The sequence below is a fragment of the Centropristis striata genome, chromosome 16, assembly GCF_030273125.1.
Source record: "Centropristis striata isolate RG_2023a ecotype Rhode Island chromosome 16, C.striata_1.0, whole genome shotgun sequence".
Taxonomy (NCBI): domain Eukaryota; kingdom Metazoa; phylum Chordata; class Actinopteri; order Perciformes; family Serranidae; genus Centropristis; species Centropristis striata.
The window spans coordinates 34,628,474-34,646,352 of NC_081532.1; the positions used below are offsets into that span (position 1 = coordinate 34,628,474).

Here is a 17,879-nt window from a genome sequence, read left to right on the forward strand (position 1 = left end):
GGGTTGAGAGGGTTAATGCAGCTTGTTCCCTGAGCCTCCTCGGCTCAGTAGAGACTGGTGTCGAGCTCTGAAATCAAAATGTTGTCAGCCCAGTTTGTGTCAGAAATATAAAGGTGTGTGCTGTGTGTCAGGTTCCATGTGTGTGTGTGTGAGTGACAGCTGTCTGTCTGTCTGTGGTCCGTCTGCAGAGCAGCCACGCTGAGCTGATGATGATGGAGAGCAGGAAGACCAGCCTGCTGGGCCGCGCTGAGTCCCTGAAGAGGAGCGCCACCGAGCTGCCGGGACACTTCCACAGCAAGATACACAACCTGACGCACACCTGGAGACAGCTGGAGGTAAGAGACACACACACACACACACACACACACACACACACACACACACACACACCTGACGTTGAGATGGTGCTTCCTCAGTTTGTGCTCAGTTTTTAATTGGAGGGTCAGGGGCGGAGGGTCTTTACTTCTTTCTATGTTTTTACATTTTAACTGAAAACAGTTAACTCTAACTCAACAGACATGGCATTTTTTCCAACCTGGTCTCACAGAAATCCGTGAAATAGCCACGGATTTCGCTTAACTCAAAATCCGTGGAATAGCCACGGAATCACTCAAATTTCCGTGAAACTGACACGGATTTCGCTACAATGCAAGTTAAAGACAGTTAATAAGTTTTCCTATTGGTTTGTTCCAAGTCACGTGACTTTCAAGGTCCCGGCGGTCAGAACAAAAAACATGGCGGACAGTTCTCTCATTTTTAGTGAAAAATTAATATTTTGACTTAGTTTCTGCATAAAAATGGATTTTGATCACATTTCTAGCGAGAAATATATGTTTTATTTTCTAAATATTCACTCAGTGAATGTACATAATCACTTTGTGGTGAAGATCCCAGCAGAAAAATAACTTGCATTGTAGCGAAATCCGTGTCAGTTTCACGGAAATTTGAGCGATTCCGTGGCTATTCCACGGATTTCTGTGAGACCATGTTGGTAATTCAACAGGCATTTTTTCATAAAACATGAGACCTTATAACTTGACCATACATTGTCCAATCTGCCTCAAACTTGTCATGCATGATGATGGATCATACAATGAGGGTCCTCACAAAGATAGAAGTACAAGAATGTGTGTGTGTGTGTGTGTGTGTGTGTGTGTGTGTGTCTAATTTTAGGCTAATCAGCACTGATCTAATCTTGAACATGAAGATGATAATTAGTGTCGTCTCAATTAGGAGCCCTGCTGCCACCACGGCCTTTAACTGTGTGTAGGAATGTAAACTGGAGGGAAGAACAGACAGAATCATTCTTATCAAATGCTGTTTAAATCATTTGCTTATAGTCATCAAGTAGTCTCCTTATAGTCTGCATTTTGGGCCTTTTCACACATGAAACACATGAAATAAATCATTTAAAACTACAGGGATTCTATTTTATTTCTAACATGACTCACTTTGCCTATGAATTTAAACCATGATGGGAAATAGAAAGTCATGCAAACTCAATGCAAACATACTTTTAAAGAAGCTTATTAGAAACAACAACAAAAAACCACAGCCGCCACTCCCTCTGAGCTCACAGCACCCTGATGCAACAGTCAATTAGATAGTAATCTGCATGAGAAATAAGGAAAACTCAAACCTTTCTGTTATTATAACCATTACCTTCTAGTAATCGATGTCAAACTGGACAGATGTGATCACTGTCACGGTTTCAACTGTACTTGTGTGGGTTTTTTTCAAGCACTTGTAGGGAAAAACTAAAAGCTTCTCTTGGTTTGGTTAAAAGATGTTGTTCAAAGCTCTTTCTCAGTCCTGCAGAAAGCTTCGAAGTCCAAATAAATATTTTATTAGTTGTAAAATATCCCGGTCACTACACATACAGTACAGGCCAAAAGTTTAAAAATTATGTACTTAACAAAAAAAGTGTGAAATAACTGAAAACATGTCTTGTATTTTAGATTCCTCAAAGTAACCACCCTTTGCTTACTAGAATATAAGACATGTTTTCAGTTATTTCACACTTTTTTGTTAAGTACATAATTCCACATGTGTTCATTCATAGTTTTGATGAATCTACAATGTAAATAGTCATGAAAATAAAGGAAACACATTGAATGAGAAGGTGTGTCCAAACTTTTGGCCTGTACTGTATAAGGTTTAGTTCTTCATCAAGTTATCTGTAAATAAACTGAGCAGTTATTCCTGTGTGACAATATTTGATCCCAGTTGGATCTAGTTTTATCAGATCTTGGTGAATGATAAAATATTAGCCTGAAAAGTTCAGTATTGGTCAGAGCTTACACTGTATGACTCTTGGAACATGAGTTAATGTTTAAGAGGCTGCAGCTGAACACCCTGTTTCTATAATAGTCAGCATGAAGCAGAGAGCAGAGTGTTGATGCTGCAGGAAGAGTTCAGCTGGTTGTTGATGAGAACAGATCTGACCAAGCTCCATGATGGAGGAGCAAAAGGCAGATGGACTTAAAACATATTTTAAGTCCATAATCCTGTTTACACCAGGACGCTCGCGGGTAAAAACGACAAAATATTTTATGTGAAGTGCCTTTCGTTTAGACGGTGACGGCGTTTTGGGGGTTTAAAGACGCAAAAATCTGAAACCACCCTCCAAAGTGTAAAAGTGTAATCCTCTCCTCCGTAGCGTGTCGTCTACACTGACAAGACACAAAACTCTGATCTGATCTGCTCACGTCACGTATGTGTTTACGTCACATACATGCTCCAGTACAGGAAATAAAGAAACGTGGGATTATTTCCATGGTGGGACCTTCAAGCTGCTCTGGCAGCTCTAATAAACTTACAGGAGTCTTTCCACCAAATGTCCAGGATATGTACAGATAGTATTAGTGAACAGAGAAGGATCTGGAATTACCTCCATCACATTCTGGATGCAGCGATTGGTGGGAGGAGCCAGACGGCTGTGAACGAGACCTGGGAGATCTAGTGATGGAGGAGAACTTTGTGGAAGGAGTAGCTGATGAAAATGTGTGGTGTGAAAACTTCTGCATGCCCAAAGATGCTCTTATGGCTTTAAGTGATGCCGCCTGGCTGCATACAATCACATTTCACACACTTTTGCGTCACCGTATGCAGCAGATTTCCTCCTGAAAACGCTCGTCTAAACGAGGAATAAAAAGTGAAGACGCGATGCCACTTTAGTGTCTTCTGTTCAGACCGTCATCATGTAAACGGAGCCTTAATGTGGTAACAGTTCCTCCTCTGTGAGACACCAGCTAAGAATCAGCTGTGACATCATCGTGTCCTTGCAGAGAAAGTTTTCTTCACAACAGAAAGTCTTCAGTGACTGCACAGGTTGGGATAGCATGAGAGACACACACACACACACACACACACACACACACACACACACACACAGCTGTTCATTTCTAATCTGTTTGAAGCGGCTCAGCTCTGTACAGTGATGTCACCACTCTGACTCACAATATCGGGCTGAGAGAACCTCGTAGCTCCACAAGAAGTTGACTAAAAGTCACTCCAACTTCAGTTTCTGAAGTTTCTTCTCAGCTTCTGTTGCTAAACCTTTATCATTTCTGTGATATCTTAATTAACGAACATTCAGCTGCAGCTATTATTGGATGTTTCTTACTGAAGTGCATCTTGGGAGTTGTAGTTGACTTCTTCAGGGTTTTTTATGTCCTCAAGTCTCTATGTTGAGAACTTTTTTATATCAAGAGCCGAGGTCAGGTCACCTTGTTACCGGGCAGATAACCTTTGAGCAGGGAGCGCTGAAGTGACTCCCACCTGTAGTACGATCACTCAGTGTGTGTGGTTTGACTGTCGGGCACGTCGGCAGCAGTTGTTTGTCTTCAGCCGGGCGTGGCTGATTAATTCCAGGTCTCTGCAGCGGCGCTGACAGCTGGCGGCGGCTCGTCAGGAGGCTCAATGTGACGATGTGACTTTGTTCCTCCGAAGAAAACAAACGGAGCGAGCGGGGCGAGCACACAGCCATCTGTGTGTGTGTGTGTGTGGCGTCTCCTTGTAGTCCCTGATGATGCACACACACACACACACACACACACACACACACACACACACACACACACACATCACCCATCTCACACCACTGACTTCAAAGTTATTGGCAAGTGTGTTTGTGTGTGCATTAACATATGTATCAACCTCTGAAAACAGATTCCATTTCAGAAATTTAAACAACAGCAACAGATGACTCTCTCTCTCTCTCTCTCTCTCTCTCTCTCTCTCTCTCTCTTCTCTCTCTTCTCTCTCTCTCTCACTCTCTCCTCTCTCTCTCTCTCTCACGCCTCTCTCTCCTCCTCTCTCTCTCTCTCTCTCTCTCTCTCTCTCTCTCTCCCCTCTCTCTCTCTCTACCCTCTCTCTCTCTCTCTCTCTTTCTCCGCCACAGTCAACCAGACTGTGATTAAACTTCTATTACTGACAAAGAGACATTTGGACTCACAATGCCGTTTCACACACACACACGTATCAAAGTGTGTGTGTGTGTGTGTGTGTGTAGTCACCGGGGGAACAAAGGCATTCTGGGTAGTGATACAAAGAGACAGCAGTGAAGCCGACACTTTAAATCTCTCTCTCTCTGTTTCCCTTCATCCTCCATAAAACACGTTGGACTCGGACTCCTCGTTCACTTTGATCTGACGCAGAAGTTTGCTGCCCTCCGTTAGCGTCCCTCTCTAGGATTTATAGATTTTCAGGCTGCTATTTAACAGAGGTGGAAGAAGTTTTTATAATGTTTTACTTCAGTAAAAGTACAAATATCAATTACTCCACTACAAGTAAAAGCACTGCATTTAAATAAATAAAAAATGTCGTCAGCAAAATGTACTTCTGTTGTGAAGTTTATTCTGCAGAAATGCATCATATTCGATAAATTCATCATGTGTTTGCAGCTGTTTTTCAGATTTGTGACCTTGACTTTTCCAGATGATCCAAGAGTTATTTTTAACTTAATGTCCTGAAAATATGTCGAAATTGCAATATAACTGTAAAAGAAACTTTTAAAAATAGATCAAAAATAAATTAAAACTTATCCTACCCTTCTAAACTTCTTCTAAAAAATAATGGAATGGAAAAACCTTGACAAATCTAAAACTAAAAAAAGTCTAAAAATATTATTAAAAATAATAATTAAAGACAAAAAAGTCTAAAAACGTAAATAAATTAAAATTTTAATAAATACTTAAGGACCTGAAAAAAAGAAATTAATGAAAACAAATATAAAAAAAATAACAAAAAAAATCAAATATAAATTATTTTGCTGTCCTTAAAATCTATCGAAAAATATACAAAATAAATTAAATACAATTATTTAAAAAAAAAACTAAATTTAATTACAATTAAAGGTCTAAAAAATAAAATGAAAAAATAAATAAAACTGAATTTAAAAAAAAATCTTCTAAGAAATTTATAAATTAATGAAAGACCTCAACAAAAAAAAAAGATAAAAATCTGTCTTATGAAAAAATATTTTTTTTTCAGCTTTGTTACAACAACTTTTCCAGCTGGTCTAAGAGGGATTTTAAACTGTTCATTTAGCTCAAAAAGTCGGAGAATAAATGTACTTAGTTGTCTTCGAAATTCATGATACATTTGGAATGGTTTAGTTTAGGCAATGAAAGTACTTGGTTAATGTTCCGGTGACAGACCACACTGTAACAAATTGCTGCAAGAAAACAGCCAAATTGTGACAGTAACATACTGTTTTCCATTAAAAAGGTATTATACTGTAGAAAACAATGCATTCTGGGTCATATTTGCAGGTAGCTTGCCGTTTCCCATAAAATATATGATCATATGCTCTATTTACAAAAAATGACTGCATTGTATACTGCAACAATATTGCAACTATAGCTTCAGCACTATACTGTGTTTCAGTCTACTGTAAAAATCAATGAAATGCAGGATTTTACTTTAATTCAGTATGTGGTTTTATCACAGTACCATATTGTAAAGTAGATAACAGTCAAGGAACTTTAAAATTAACAGTAGAATGCTGGCAACCCTGCTGCCAGTATTTTACTGTTAATGTACAAGACAATTGTTTACAGTGCAGGGTTTGGAAAAAAAAACGACGACTTCCTACTTAACAACTGAACACAGTTATGTCGTCGACATAGAACCTGATGTAGAGGTTAATTTACACGTTATTTCTGGTTTCTCAGGGAAAACAAACATCGGTTTCTTAGGTTTAAATCCTGAGTTTGCGTGACCTTTCACCTGCCACTTATGTGTAATAGAGGCACATTGTGTTTACAGTGGATTTAATGTCTCATTCAGACTCATGACGAGCTAGGAGTGGTCACACTCACACATTTCTCACCACTTTACGACATTTTATCTAGAAAATAATCCATAAAGAAAATGAAAATGCTTGTTTGCTGCAGCCACACTTTCTACCTCCTCTTCTCTTCTAACCTCGTCTCTCCTCTTCCTTTCTTCACCTCTGCAGACCTCTCCATCACCACCTGTCACTCTCATGTCTCCTCCCTCCCTTCCTTCATTCTTCCTCTTCTTCACCTCTTTCACTTCGATTAATCTCTTCTCTAATCTGAGATTTTAAGGTGTTTTTCTTGCGGAAATGTTGACGATATATCAAAGGTCTCCCCTCTGTTTTTCTCTCTCTATCCGTCTTCGCCTCCCTCCCTCCCTCCTCCTCCCTCCTCCTCCCTCCTCCTCCCTCCTCCTCCCTTCCAACATGGCGTCTGAGTAGCATATTAACGGGCCTATCAGTGCTGGCGTCGGCATCTGCTGCTCTGACACAAATTGGGAATTAACTGGAATTGATGTCCTGAGCCTCGCCTCTGAACTGTCCTGGCCTTATGAAGAATTTATAACTCTCTCGCGTGCACACACACACACACACACACACACACATAAACACACACACACACACACACATATATACATACACACACATGCTGCGACGACGAAGAAAATAAAGAGGCGGTAAATTAACTTTAATCTTTTCTGTTGGGGATTTTGGCACCAGTCTGTCGTTTTTCGCAGTTGTTCAAGGTCAAACTGCAAGAAGACAGACACACCGTACATATACGTATAGATAGATAGATAGATAGATAGATAGATAGATAGATAGATAGATAGATAGATAGATAGATAGATAGATAGATAGATAGATAGATAGATAGATAGATAGATAGATAGATAGATTAGTAGGATTCATCAGTACATGTGAAAATGTATAATTTCTTAGAGAAAACATGTACCCAAGGGAGAAAAAAACAAAAACAAATAAAAGTCATAAATCTGTGATGGTAAAAGTGATAAAGAGGGTGGCAGAGACAGATGACATGAAAAACAAACAGAGGCTCTTTGTTTCAGTTCAGCTGCAGGTAAATTAACACTTTAAATGATCTTTTCATCCGCGTGTTCATCCTTTTCCCATCAACGCTCTAAAACGCTGGAGTCAGGACTCGGTCACCACTTCAACCTGCAGAAACAACAGACGGCTCTAATCGTCTCTCTTTGTTTCATTCACTCTCCTCCTCTCTTCATCTCTCTCTCTCTCTCTCTCTCTCTCTCTCTCTCTCTCTCTCACTTTTTCATTCTCAGTCTCTCCCACTGGATCTTTTTCATTTGCTCCATTTGCATTCCCACATTTTTCTCAAAAAAATTATCTTTTGTTCTCGCTCTTAATTTCTCTTTTCTATCATCGGTCCATTCCCATTTTTCCTTTTCCCGCTCTATCTCTTCTTTGTTGTCTTTCCAATTATTTTTTGTCATTTTTTCCGTGCTGTTCTTAAATACACCATTTGTAGCCTTGCAGTGATAATCCGTCTGTATTATTAATCCATGCATGTGGTGCTTCATTGTCTATGGATACAAATTTCAACTATTTACATTTTTCCAACCTCGCCTGTCCTCTCCTCTCTGCTCTGTGCAAACGGCCTGCTGCTCAGTCAAAGTTTCAAGATTTTTTTGTCATGTGACTGTTTGTCTCACCCGAGTCATTCATGGTGTTAAAGTGCTGCAGAGGACAGCAGAATTTAATGTTTTTAACAGGATCTGGTTTGTGCACATGGTTTATTTTTGGCAAATTTTTAAATGAGACATTTAGAATAAAGGGATTTTGATAAAATGGCATTTTCAGCTTTCCAAAGGGAATGTTCCTGACAGAATTTGCATAAGGACCTTCAGAAATTTGAAAATCTAACAATAATGTCTGTTTTTGCAGTTTCTAGATATGATAAATGTTGCAATTTTTTTATATTGAAACATGCCTCTGAAACCTGCCGTGAGGTTGTGGGATTTTGAAAATCAACTTAATAAATATGACATGATAAAAACTTAAACCAGCCAAAGCTTCACTAAATGCATGCTTTCTCAGATGTTTTACGGAAATTAATTACAAGTGACATTTAGCTGGAATTAAATCAAAGTTAAGAAAAAAGAAACTGAATGCCTGTTGTTTTAATATGTTTTTTGGATACAAGATAAACTACAACATTTCTAAACAATTTAATTCAGCTGTTTTCACGTCAACAAAGTGTCTGAAACACTTACATGAAGACAATATCTTTTGGCAACATTAACAGTATGTTACATTTGGAAAAAAACGGTTGCAGCGAGGTTAAAAAAAGGTTTAATTAAGAGACACATTCAGTAATTTGAAAAACACAAATTATTACAGAAATGCTGAAGGACACAAAACAAGTTTCGAAGAATATCTGTAAAAGTATTAAAGAGGGACAGAAATGTGTGTGTTTGTGCGTGTGTGTGTGTGTGCATGTGCACGTGCATGTGTGTGTGTGTGTGTGTGTGCGTGTGTGTGTGTGTGTGTGTGTGTGTGTGTGTGTGTGTGTCCACGCTGCTCAGCTCTGCAGGAAACACACAGACTTGCAGAGTGAACAACAGAACCGCCTGTAGAGAAAACAAAATGTATCATGTCTGCAGAAAAAAGAAAAAAATATGTTTTTGTTTCTCGGTCTTTATTTCTCTTAAATTACGCTGCTTCCATCCCGTCTGCGTCTCTCTGCGACCACACACTCGTAATGGCGGCGCTCCTCTTCAGAGCTCACAGCTAACTGCTCATTTGTCCGGTCAGGGGTCCTGTAAACGCTCCTCTTCATCGTCTAATGGGCTGGTTTTACCTGCCACAGATCAGCTAAAGTAGTGTTTCCACTCAGGAGGCAGGCGCTGCTGCTATACCAACCGCTCAATACCTTTTGTACAAACACATACATATGCAAATGAGCGTCAGGGACCCATGCGGGGCTCGTTCAGGAGCCGTTCTGTTCACTGAACGCTCAAACTTTCTCTTGTTATGGACGCTTGTTAAAGTCGTAACAAGAGCTGCAAGATAATCTGCTGCTTTCTAAAACTATGTGATATAAACTGGAGAAGACCAAATATATGTCTGGAGACGTTCTTCTCTCAAAACAGGTTTAAATACATATTAACACACCTCACACAGCTTCCAACATCTGACTGTTAAAGGAATAGTTCACCCAGAGCAATATCAACTGTAAATAATCCTCAGATGCCTGATCTTTGATTTCTTTTTCTGTCACACAGTGTGCAAACAGACTTCAACAGGCCAAACAACAGACAGTAAAAGTGGTTATTAAGATTCATGCAGCACTGAGGTCACCTGGGCCACTCCTCAAATCTGATTGGCCGCCTCAGTTGTCACCTGTAATCCTGATTTATAACTGGCTCTCTGCACAGTCAGATCTGCAGCATTAGTTCAGATTTTGTTTGATTTGATTTCAGAATCAGAATCAGAAATACAAAAAAATTTTAAAATCATCCTGCAGAATAGTCAGTTTCAGATTCTCTATTTTTTTAAGTTGTGTTCTTATTTTTTCATCATTTTTTTATATTTTTAAGTCATATTTTAATTTTTTCATTTATTTATTTAAGGTTTTTACACATTTATATTTTTCTTATCATATGTATGATATTTATGGATGATTATTAATCCTTTTTTTTTCTCCATTTATTTATTTAAGGTTTTTACACATTTATATTTTTCTTATCATATGTATGATATTTATGGATGATTATTAATCCACAGTATTATTATTGTTCATCACTGATGTTGCAGCTGGTAAAGATGGAGCTAATTTTTAAATATTTTTATTTATACTTCCAAGTAACTATTATATTGGAATCTAATTTATTAGTAGATTTATGTTTGTATAAATAATCTGAATGATGATCTGCAAAGTGACTAATACATCTAGTGCAGAGAATCACCACTAAATAAAAAGACTAACGATTCTGACTTGACTCCACTATGTAAACATCATATTAAATCTCTATAAATCTCTCAAACTACTAAACACACACAGAGTTTAAAGACAGAAATGTAAACATTCACTCTTCATCACTTTCTCTTTCTGAACGTTTCAGTGCTGCCCAGACAACATCACCAGTTTGTTTGTTTTTCTCTATTGATGAGCACTTTCCAGGAAAACACACACACACACACACACACACACACACACACACACACACTCTCGTCTAAACCGAAGTGGGGAATCGTCTCTCAGCGGCTCTCTGTGTCTTACTGTGTGATCAACAGGGGTTGGAAAATTACTCTGCAGAGCTTATTACACACACACACACACACACACACACACACACACACACACACACACACACACACACACACACACTTGGAGTCTGTTGTTATTGTAAGTTGTTCCTATTTGAAACAGTGATTGCTTTGCAGCGAGCTCTCTTTGGGTTTGTATTGTGTCTAAACGGTGTTTTGTTGTGTGTGTGTGTGTGTGTGTGTGTGTGTGTGTGTGTGTGTGTGTGTGTGAGTGAATTAGCAGCTGATCTGTTTGCACCTGGAAAAACACCAGTTTCACTGTGGAAGCTTTGTGTTGGTCTCCTGCAGCAGAAAGCTCGTTCACACAGTAATAACAGACGTCTGCAGCATTAGCAACATCAAGCTAATTCACAGTGACAAAAGCAGCGTTAGACACACTGCAGAAATTAATTATTATGTAACCGAATGATGGCGAAAAGAAGAATACGGATCAAATCTATGATTTTTTTTTTGTGATATTTATATGTGTTATACACTTTCTTCTGGAAAAAGGTTTCATCAATAGAATAATTTAAGACAAATATCAGATAAACTGTAGTATGAACAAAAAAAGGATGGAACAACACCAGAATGAAACAGATTAATGTACACAATATCAGATCATTTTACAATTTCTCCTCATTTTTAGCATTTAATTTCTTTCATTCTCAATTTTTGTAACCAGAAACACTAAATGTTATTTATAGAGACTTCCTAAAAAAGGACACACAACTTTTGAATATGAAGGATCATAAAACTGAGAAAACAGTAACCATGGGAACATGAAAATCTACCTTAAACATTTGTCTGACAATTTTATAGAACATTTTTATTTGACAGTTTTCCTCCTCTTCCTGTCCAGTGAAAATATCTCCAGATGTGTTGATGCTGAATGTTTGTGATTAACTGAAGGATGAAGAGAAGGTTCTCCTCCTTCTTCAGCTAAATAAACTGTTTAAAATCCTCTTCAATCAGCTTGAAAAGTCAAAGTCACCAAGCTGAAAACAGCAGTTTTTCTGACTGGTTAGAGGTTCTCACAGGAGAGAAAATATTACATTAGTTTTATAAAGGTTTTTAGATATTAAATACATTTTTTTGATATGTTCTCTATTGTTTTAAGTTGTGTTCTTATTTTTTCATTATTTTTTTATATATATTTTTTTTTCATTTATTTATTTAAGGTTTTAACACATTTATATTTTTCTTTAATATATTTTAAAATATTTTAAGACAGGTTTTTACGACATTAAATAATTAGGCAAATGAGATTTTTATATATAGATTTTTATATATTTTAAAGTAATTTTTTAGCGTTTTTTCACATTTATGTTTTCATTTATTTATTTATTTTTCTTTAATATATTTTTTTAAATCTTTTTAATCAGATATCTGGACATTAAATGTAAAAAAAAAACCCAACACCTCTTAAATCAGCTGATAAAAGTCGTCGTCATAAAGCTGAAAACAGCTGTTTTACTGACCAATTAAAGATCTGTGGTTCTGACAGGACAGCCACTCCAAAAACACACGATGATCTTATAGATTATGATGCATCTCTGCAGATTAATCTACCCAACAGGATAAACAGGAGTTAAAATGAACCTGAAACACCTGCAGCAGGGAAATGCAGCATAATACTGCAGTAATATTCACAAAAAACATCAGATAGAATAGAAAAACATTTTACTGCACTATTTTTATTCCTTTTTGCTGATATTTTACCTAGTTTATAATGGTTATAATATTACCTCAAACAAGAGAATATGACTTTATATAGCAGCACAGAACCATAAACAACAAATAATAACAGCAACATTATGATTATTATTATTATTATTATTATTATTACATCTCCAGCAGCCGCTCAGAGTCGAACACTCACACAAACCTCCAGCAGTTCAGGAATAAATCCTTGACATCCTCTCTATTGATCAGTACATTCAGAGGTGGATGATTAATGATCGTGTGTATTGATTGATGTGCTGCTTTGCATGATGGAATATTGACACAACAATGAGTCCCCGTTAACTCCTCCGTCCCCTCCGTCCTCTCTCTTCTCACAGAAAATCCTGTCGGAGCACTCTGGACCCGGCTCGTCCTCGCAGCAGAGCCGCCCGGCCGGCGTGAACTCGCTGCTGGCCGGTGGGCGGGGCGTCGCCGTGGACAACCCTCGCTCCGCCCTCTCGCCGCTCACCAACTCGCTGCTGGAGCAGCTGGAGGCTCGTATCAAAGAGCTGAAGGCGTGGCTCAGGGACACCGAGCTGCTCATCTTCAACTCGTGCCTGGGACAAGACAAGGACGCCTCGGAGCAGCTGCACAGCTTCAAGGTAGGAAAAGTTCCTTTAGTCCAGGGCTCTCAAACTCAGATTACCTGGGGGCCGCTGGAGGCAGAATCAAAATGACCAAAAAAAGGCACAAAATTACAAAAAAAAAAAAAAAAAAGCACAGAATTACCAAAAAAGACACAAATTTATTTTTAAAAAGACACGAAAATTATTTAAAAAGACACAAAATTATTAAAAAGACACAAAATTACCAAAAAAAAAAAAGACACAGAATTACAAAAAAAGACAAACAATTATTTTAAAATGACACAAAATTATTAAAAAAGACAGAAAATTATTTTTTAAAACACAAAATTACAAAAAAAAGACAGAATTACTAAAAAAGACACAAAATCATTTAAAAAAGACACAGAATTATTAAAAAGAAACTAAATTATTAAAAAAAAGACACAAAATTACCAAAAAAAGACACAAAATTACTAAAAAAGACACTAAATTATTAAAAAGACACAGAATTATTAAAAAAAGACACAACATTATTTAAAAAGACACAAAATTACCAAAAAAAGTAATTGAAGGGACCTTCCACACACAACACGCTAAAGTGCCATTCATATAAAACTCACATTAAACTTTCATATCAAGGTGGGGGCCACAAAATATCGTCACGAGGGCCACAATTGGCCCGCGGGCCGCCAGTTTGAGACCCCTGCTCTAGTCAGTGACGGCAGCTCCTGGGATCACGTCTGTAATTAAACATCAAAGACAGAGAACTCCTCAAACTGTCCCTGCAGGGTTTATAAGTGGTGATATTGTTGGTGCCACTGGTTGCTTTCTGTGTTCCTCACATCCTCCAACAACACAGCACACACTGCAGTTATTTACATCAAAACTACACCAGGAGATGGTTATAACATAGAACATAACATATCTTCTGTCTGTTGATATTCATAAGAACAAGCAGGTCATTCCAGTCAGCCTTTTAACCCTCAAAGACAGAGAGAGACTAATTCTAAAATGCTTAATAACGTCCTAACCACTTATTCTATCCATATGCGTTAATAGTGTGTTAAAGTGGACATTTTCAGCTTTTTAGGCGTGTCACATTCATGTCGTTTGGCCCTTCAGAGCCTTTGTAGTGACCATGATTACACAATCATTGATTCATCAAGAAAGCCTCTCTCTGGGATTTTAAACTTCACGTTCTCCTGAATAAAATGGCACTTGATGCTATAATAAGGTCAGAATCACAAAGTAAATACAGGAGAAATGTTCTAGTGTAGTATTGATAAGTTGGCAGGTTTTGTTACGGACTAAGCACTCTTGGTTTGGAACTCTCTCCATCAACTGAGGTTCACTCTTCTTTTACCTCAGGTTTTATCACTCTAATGCTTCACTTTCTTTGCTTCTTCCATCAACCTGTGGCCATAAAAACCCAAATCAAATGTATGAAGCCCTTTTACTTTGAAAATACAACATTATGCTCAATAAGTCATGCATTTTACTATTTTTAGGCTGGTGTTCGGTGGCTTGAACAGCAACAACTATAGCATCATATTTTTGCATGATCTATTTAGCACTCTTTACTTTTCTTTAAGACTCAAGCCAGGCAAGCTAACTTGAAGCTGATAGCTAGTTGTAAACACTAATTAGCAGAGCCTCAGTGTTATTGCTTTAATGCCTCCAAAAGTTTTGGTGCAACTCATAATACTCAACTTTACTACTGACACATACGGCAGAAAACAAAAACCAGATCTTCTTCAGAATTGTGTGATGAAAGAGAAGCTGATAGGGAACCAATATAACAGCTGATGGTGACATTATTCTACAGCCATTCCACTGTACAATAAACATTTACTTCATAATGATAGATTAAAGCAAAAAAACTTAAAACTTTAGCAGCCAGTAGCTTTACAGCTGCACAGAAAAGTATCTGTTAATCATGTTTATATGAATTTTGCATTACTCTTACCTTTTAGGGATAATAGAGTGTGTTTTCATCAACAATTTGTTCACAGCCAGTGTGTTTCAGTTGGTTTCCTGCAACTACCAGCATTCAGTTGCCCTCTTTAAAAACAATGCAACATATGGATGTAATTTCCAGCACATTGAGTTTCCAGTGCAACCTCAAGTTGACCTCCAAAAAACTTCAAAGTCAATGTTCCAACAGAATTTTAGAGTCGTCTTCCAATAAAATTATCCCAAATTATATTTAATTTCCATTATGATTTCTGATTCATCCTCTTTATGAGGCTAGTTATTCAACCACAAACTCAACATCTTCACTGACAGCTGGTTAGTTTTCAGAAAAAAAAGTTTGAAAACAAAGCTTATTGGATATTTATTCATGTTCAGCGTCTCATAACTTTTCTTCACTAACTTTGAAATATGTGACAAAGCTTTGGCCAATCAGCATCGAGCTTTAAGAGAAACTTGTTGGCTGTGTGTGTGTGTGTGTGTGTGTGAGTGATACGTGGTGTTAATGAGGCCAGATGAAGGCAGCGTGTTTTGAAGCGGTGGATGTATGGAGGAAACAGCAGTTAGCCTTAAAAGCCGCGGGACGCTAACAGGATATTAATCAGCCTACATCACACAGCGAACAGCTAGCTGCGCTGATTAGCCTAGCCCTGCCGTGTGACTGACAACCAGACACACACACACACACACACACACACACACACACACACAGAGCCATATAAGTGCACACAGTGAAATATAAATGCAGACATTAATTCATGTATGTATATGTGCCCTCACACACACACACACACAGAAATATGTAAATGAGTGACACATGCATACATCCTCACCCAGACGCAGAAATACATGATGCATAAGAAGCTAAAGAGGAACACAAACACTCACAAACACACAAAACTCACACACTGTCTCAGTTCATAGTCTGCTCTACTGACACTTGACATTTCTGCTGCAAAGTGACGTTTATGGCAAATAAAATACACTCGTGGTGTCGTCATCATGGTGAAAAGTCAACATGGTCTCACAGGAATCCGTGGAATAGCCACGGAATCACTCAAATTTCCGTGAAACTGACACGGATTTCGCTACAATGCAAGTTAATGCCAGTCATATCCCGTGGCTATTCCAACATACAAAGTGATTATGTACATTCACTGAGTAAATATTTAGAAAATATAACATATATTTCTCGCTAGAAATGTGATCAAAGACCATTTTTATGCAGAAACTAAGTCAAAATATAGATTTTTTCACTAAAAATGGACACAAACCAATAGGAAGTTCCAGAAAAGTGCTGGATCCTTCCTTCTCATAATTCAACGCAGCACCATATTTCCTTAAGTTTCCCCCCCAAAAAGACACAAAATGACCAAAAAAAGACACAAAATGACTTAAAAAAGACACAAAATTACCAAAAAAAGGAAACAAAATGACCAAAAAAGACACAGAATGACCAGAAAAGACATAAAAATAAAAAAAAGACACAAAATGATAAAAAAAAAGACACAAAATGACCAAAAAAGACACAGAATGACCAGAAGACACAAAACTGAAACTGACACGGATTTGGCAACAATGCAAGTTAATGCCAGTCATATCCCGTGGCTATTCCAACATACAAAGTGATTATGTACATTCACTGAGTGAATATTTAGAAAATAAAACATATATTTCTCGCTGGAAATGTGATCAAAATCCATTTTTATGCAGAAACTAAGTCAAAATATTGATTTTTTCACTAAAAATGAGAGAACTGTCCGCCATGTTTTTTGTTCTGACCACCGGGACCTTGAAAGTCACGTGACTTAGAACAAACCAATAGGAATAAATATCCATCCAACAAATATCCATGGAATATATAATGCATGCTATTTATGCAGCACTTTTCAAAGATAAAAAACAGCAAAATATCAGATGATAACAGCACTAATAATTAAATGGAAATAAAATAGCTAAAGGTAACATGAAACAAAAAGGCTTTAAGAAGAAGATTTAACAGACATGTTGTACTTAAAATGATGAGCTCAAATTAAAAAAAGCTAAAAGATAACTCTTTTAAAGTGATTTGAATATGTCACTTAATCTGAAAATCCAGATTACAGCTGTGAGATTCATACAAAGTCATCTTGTGATTGGAAAACTAACAGGTGTCATTTTGGGTGATAATTAAATAAATATGTGACTGAGAGACTGAAGCTGGAAGAGCAAACTTCATATGCATTTACCTCAAGTGTTTCTGGAATATTTAGTTTATATTTATGGTATTAGATGTTTGACCAGGAGCACAAAAGAAGAAAAAAACTATAAAAATGTCCTTTAAATCAGGCATCTGATGATATTTACGTGTGATGTCATCAAACATGAAGGCAATCAGGAGGAGACGAGATGTGGCAGAGAAAAGTTGTAATTTGGTCACACACACACACACACACACACACACACACACACACTCTGGCTGCCTAAATGATGAAACTGTATAGAAACGAGACTTTATCAGAAGAAAGTGAGCCGAGCCGCTCTCACTTTTGATCCTTGTCGCAGCTCTCAGTGGGAAGCCATTGATTTCTGGCAGAAAGAGGCCCTGAGCTTCTGGAGAAATGAAGATTGGAAATATTGATAGCAGTCATTTGTATGGAGAGAGAGAGAGAGAGAGAGAGAGAGAGAGAGAGAGAGAGAGAGAGAGAGAGCGCTCCATTTTAAGAGAAGTCGGCTCCATTTTAGCGATCATTTGTCTGTTTTTGCCGTTTGAACTCGTAAATGGGTTCGATTTCTGCGCTGCAGCTTATTACTGTACAGCTGTATGAGAAAGCAGCGGGGGTCGCAGGAGGTCGCAGAGCACACACACACACACACACACACACACACACACACACATATATTTTGAAAGACACACACACACACACACACACACACACACTAATGTATGGAGACATTTCAACAAGACAAAGTGCTTTATTAAGAGACTAGAGCTCACTTAAACACAGTGGTGGGAGAAGTATTCAGATCTCTTACTTCAGTAAAAGTACTAATACCACACTGTGAAA

The 17,879-nt window shown here is 37.7% G+C and overlaps 1 protein-coding gene across 1 annotated transcript in view; it reads left to right on the plus strand.

Moving 5' to 3' along the window:
• akap6 (A kinase (PRKA) anchor protein 6) overlaps positions 1 to 17,879 on the plus strand; it is a 296,322-nt gene that overhangs the window by 221,065 nt on the left and 57,378 nt on the right. Inside the window, 2 exon segments of the mRNA XM_059352817.1 lie at positions 189 to 335; positions 12,634 to 12,897. Coding sequence (XP_059208800.1) covers positions 189 to 335; positions 12,634 to 12,897 — 411 coding nt within the window.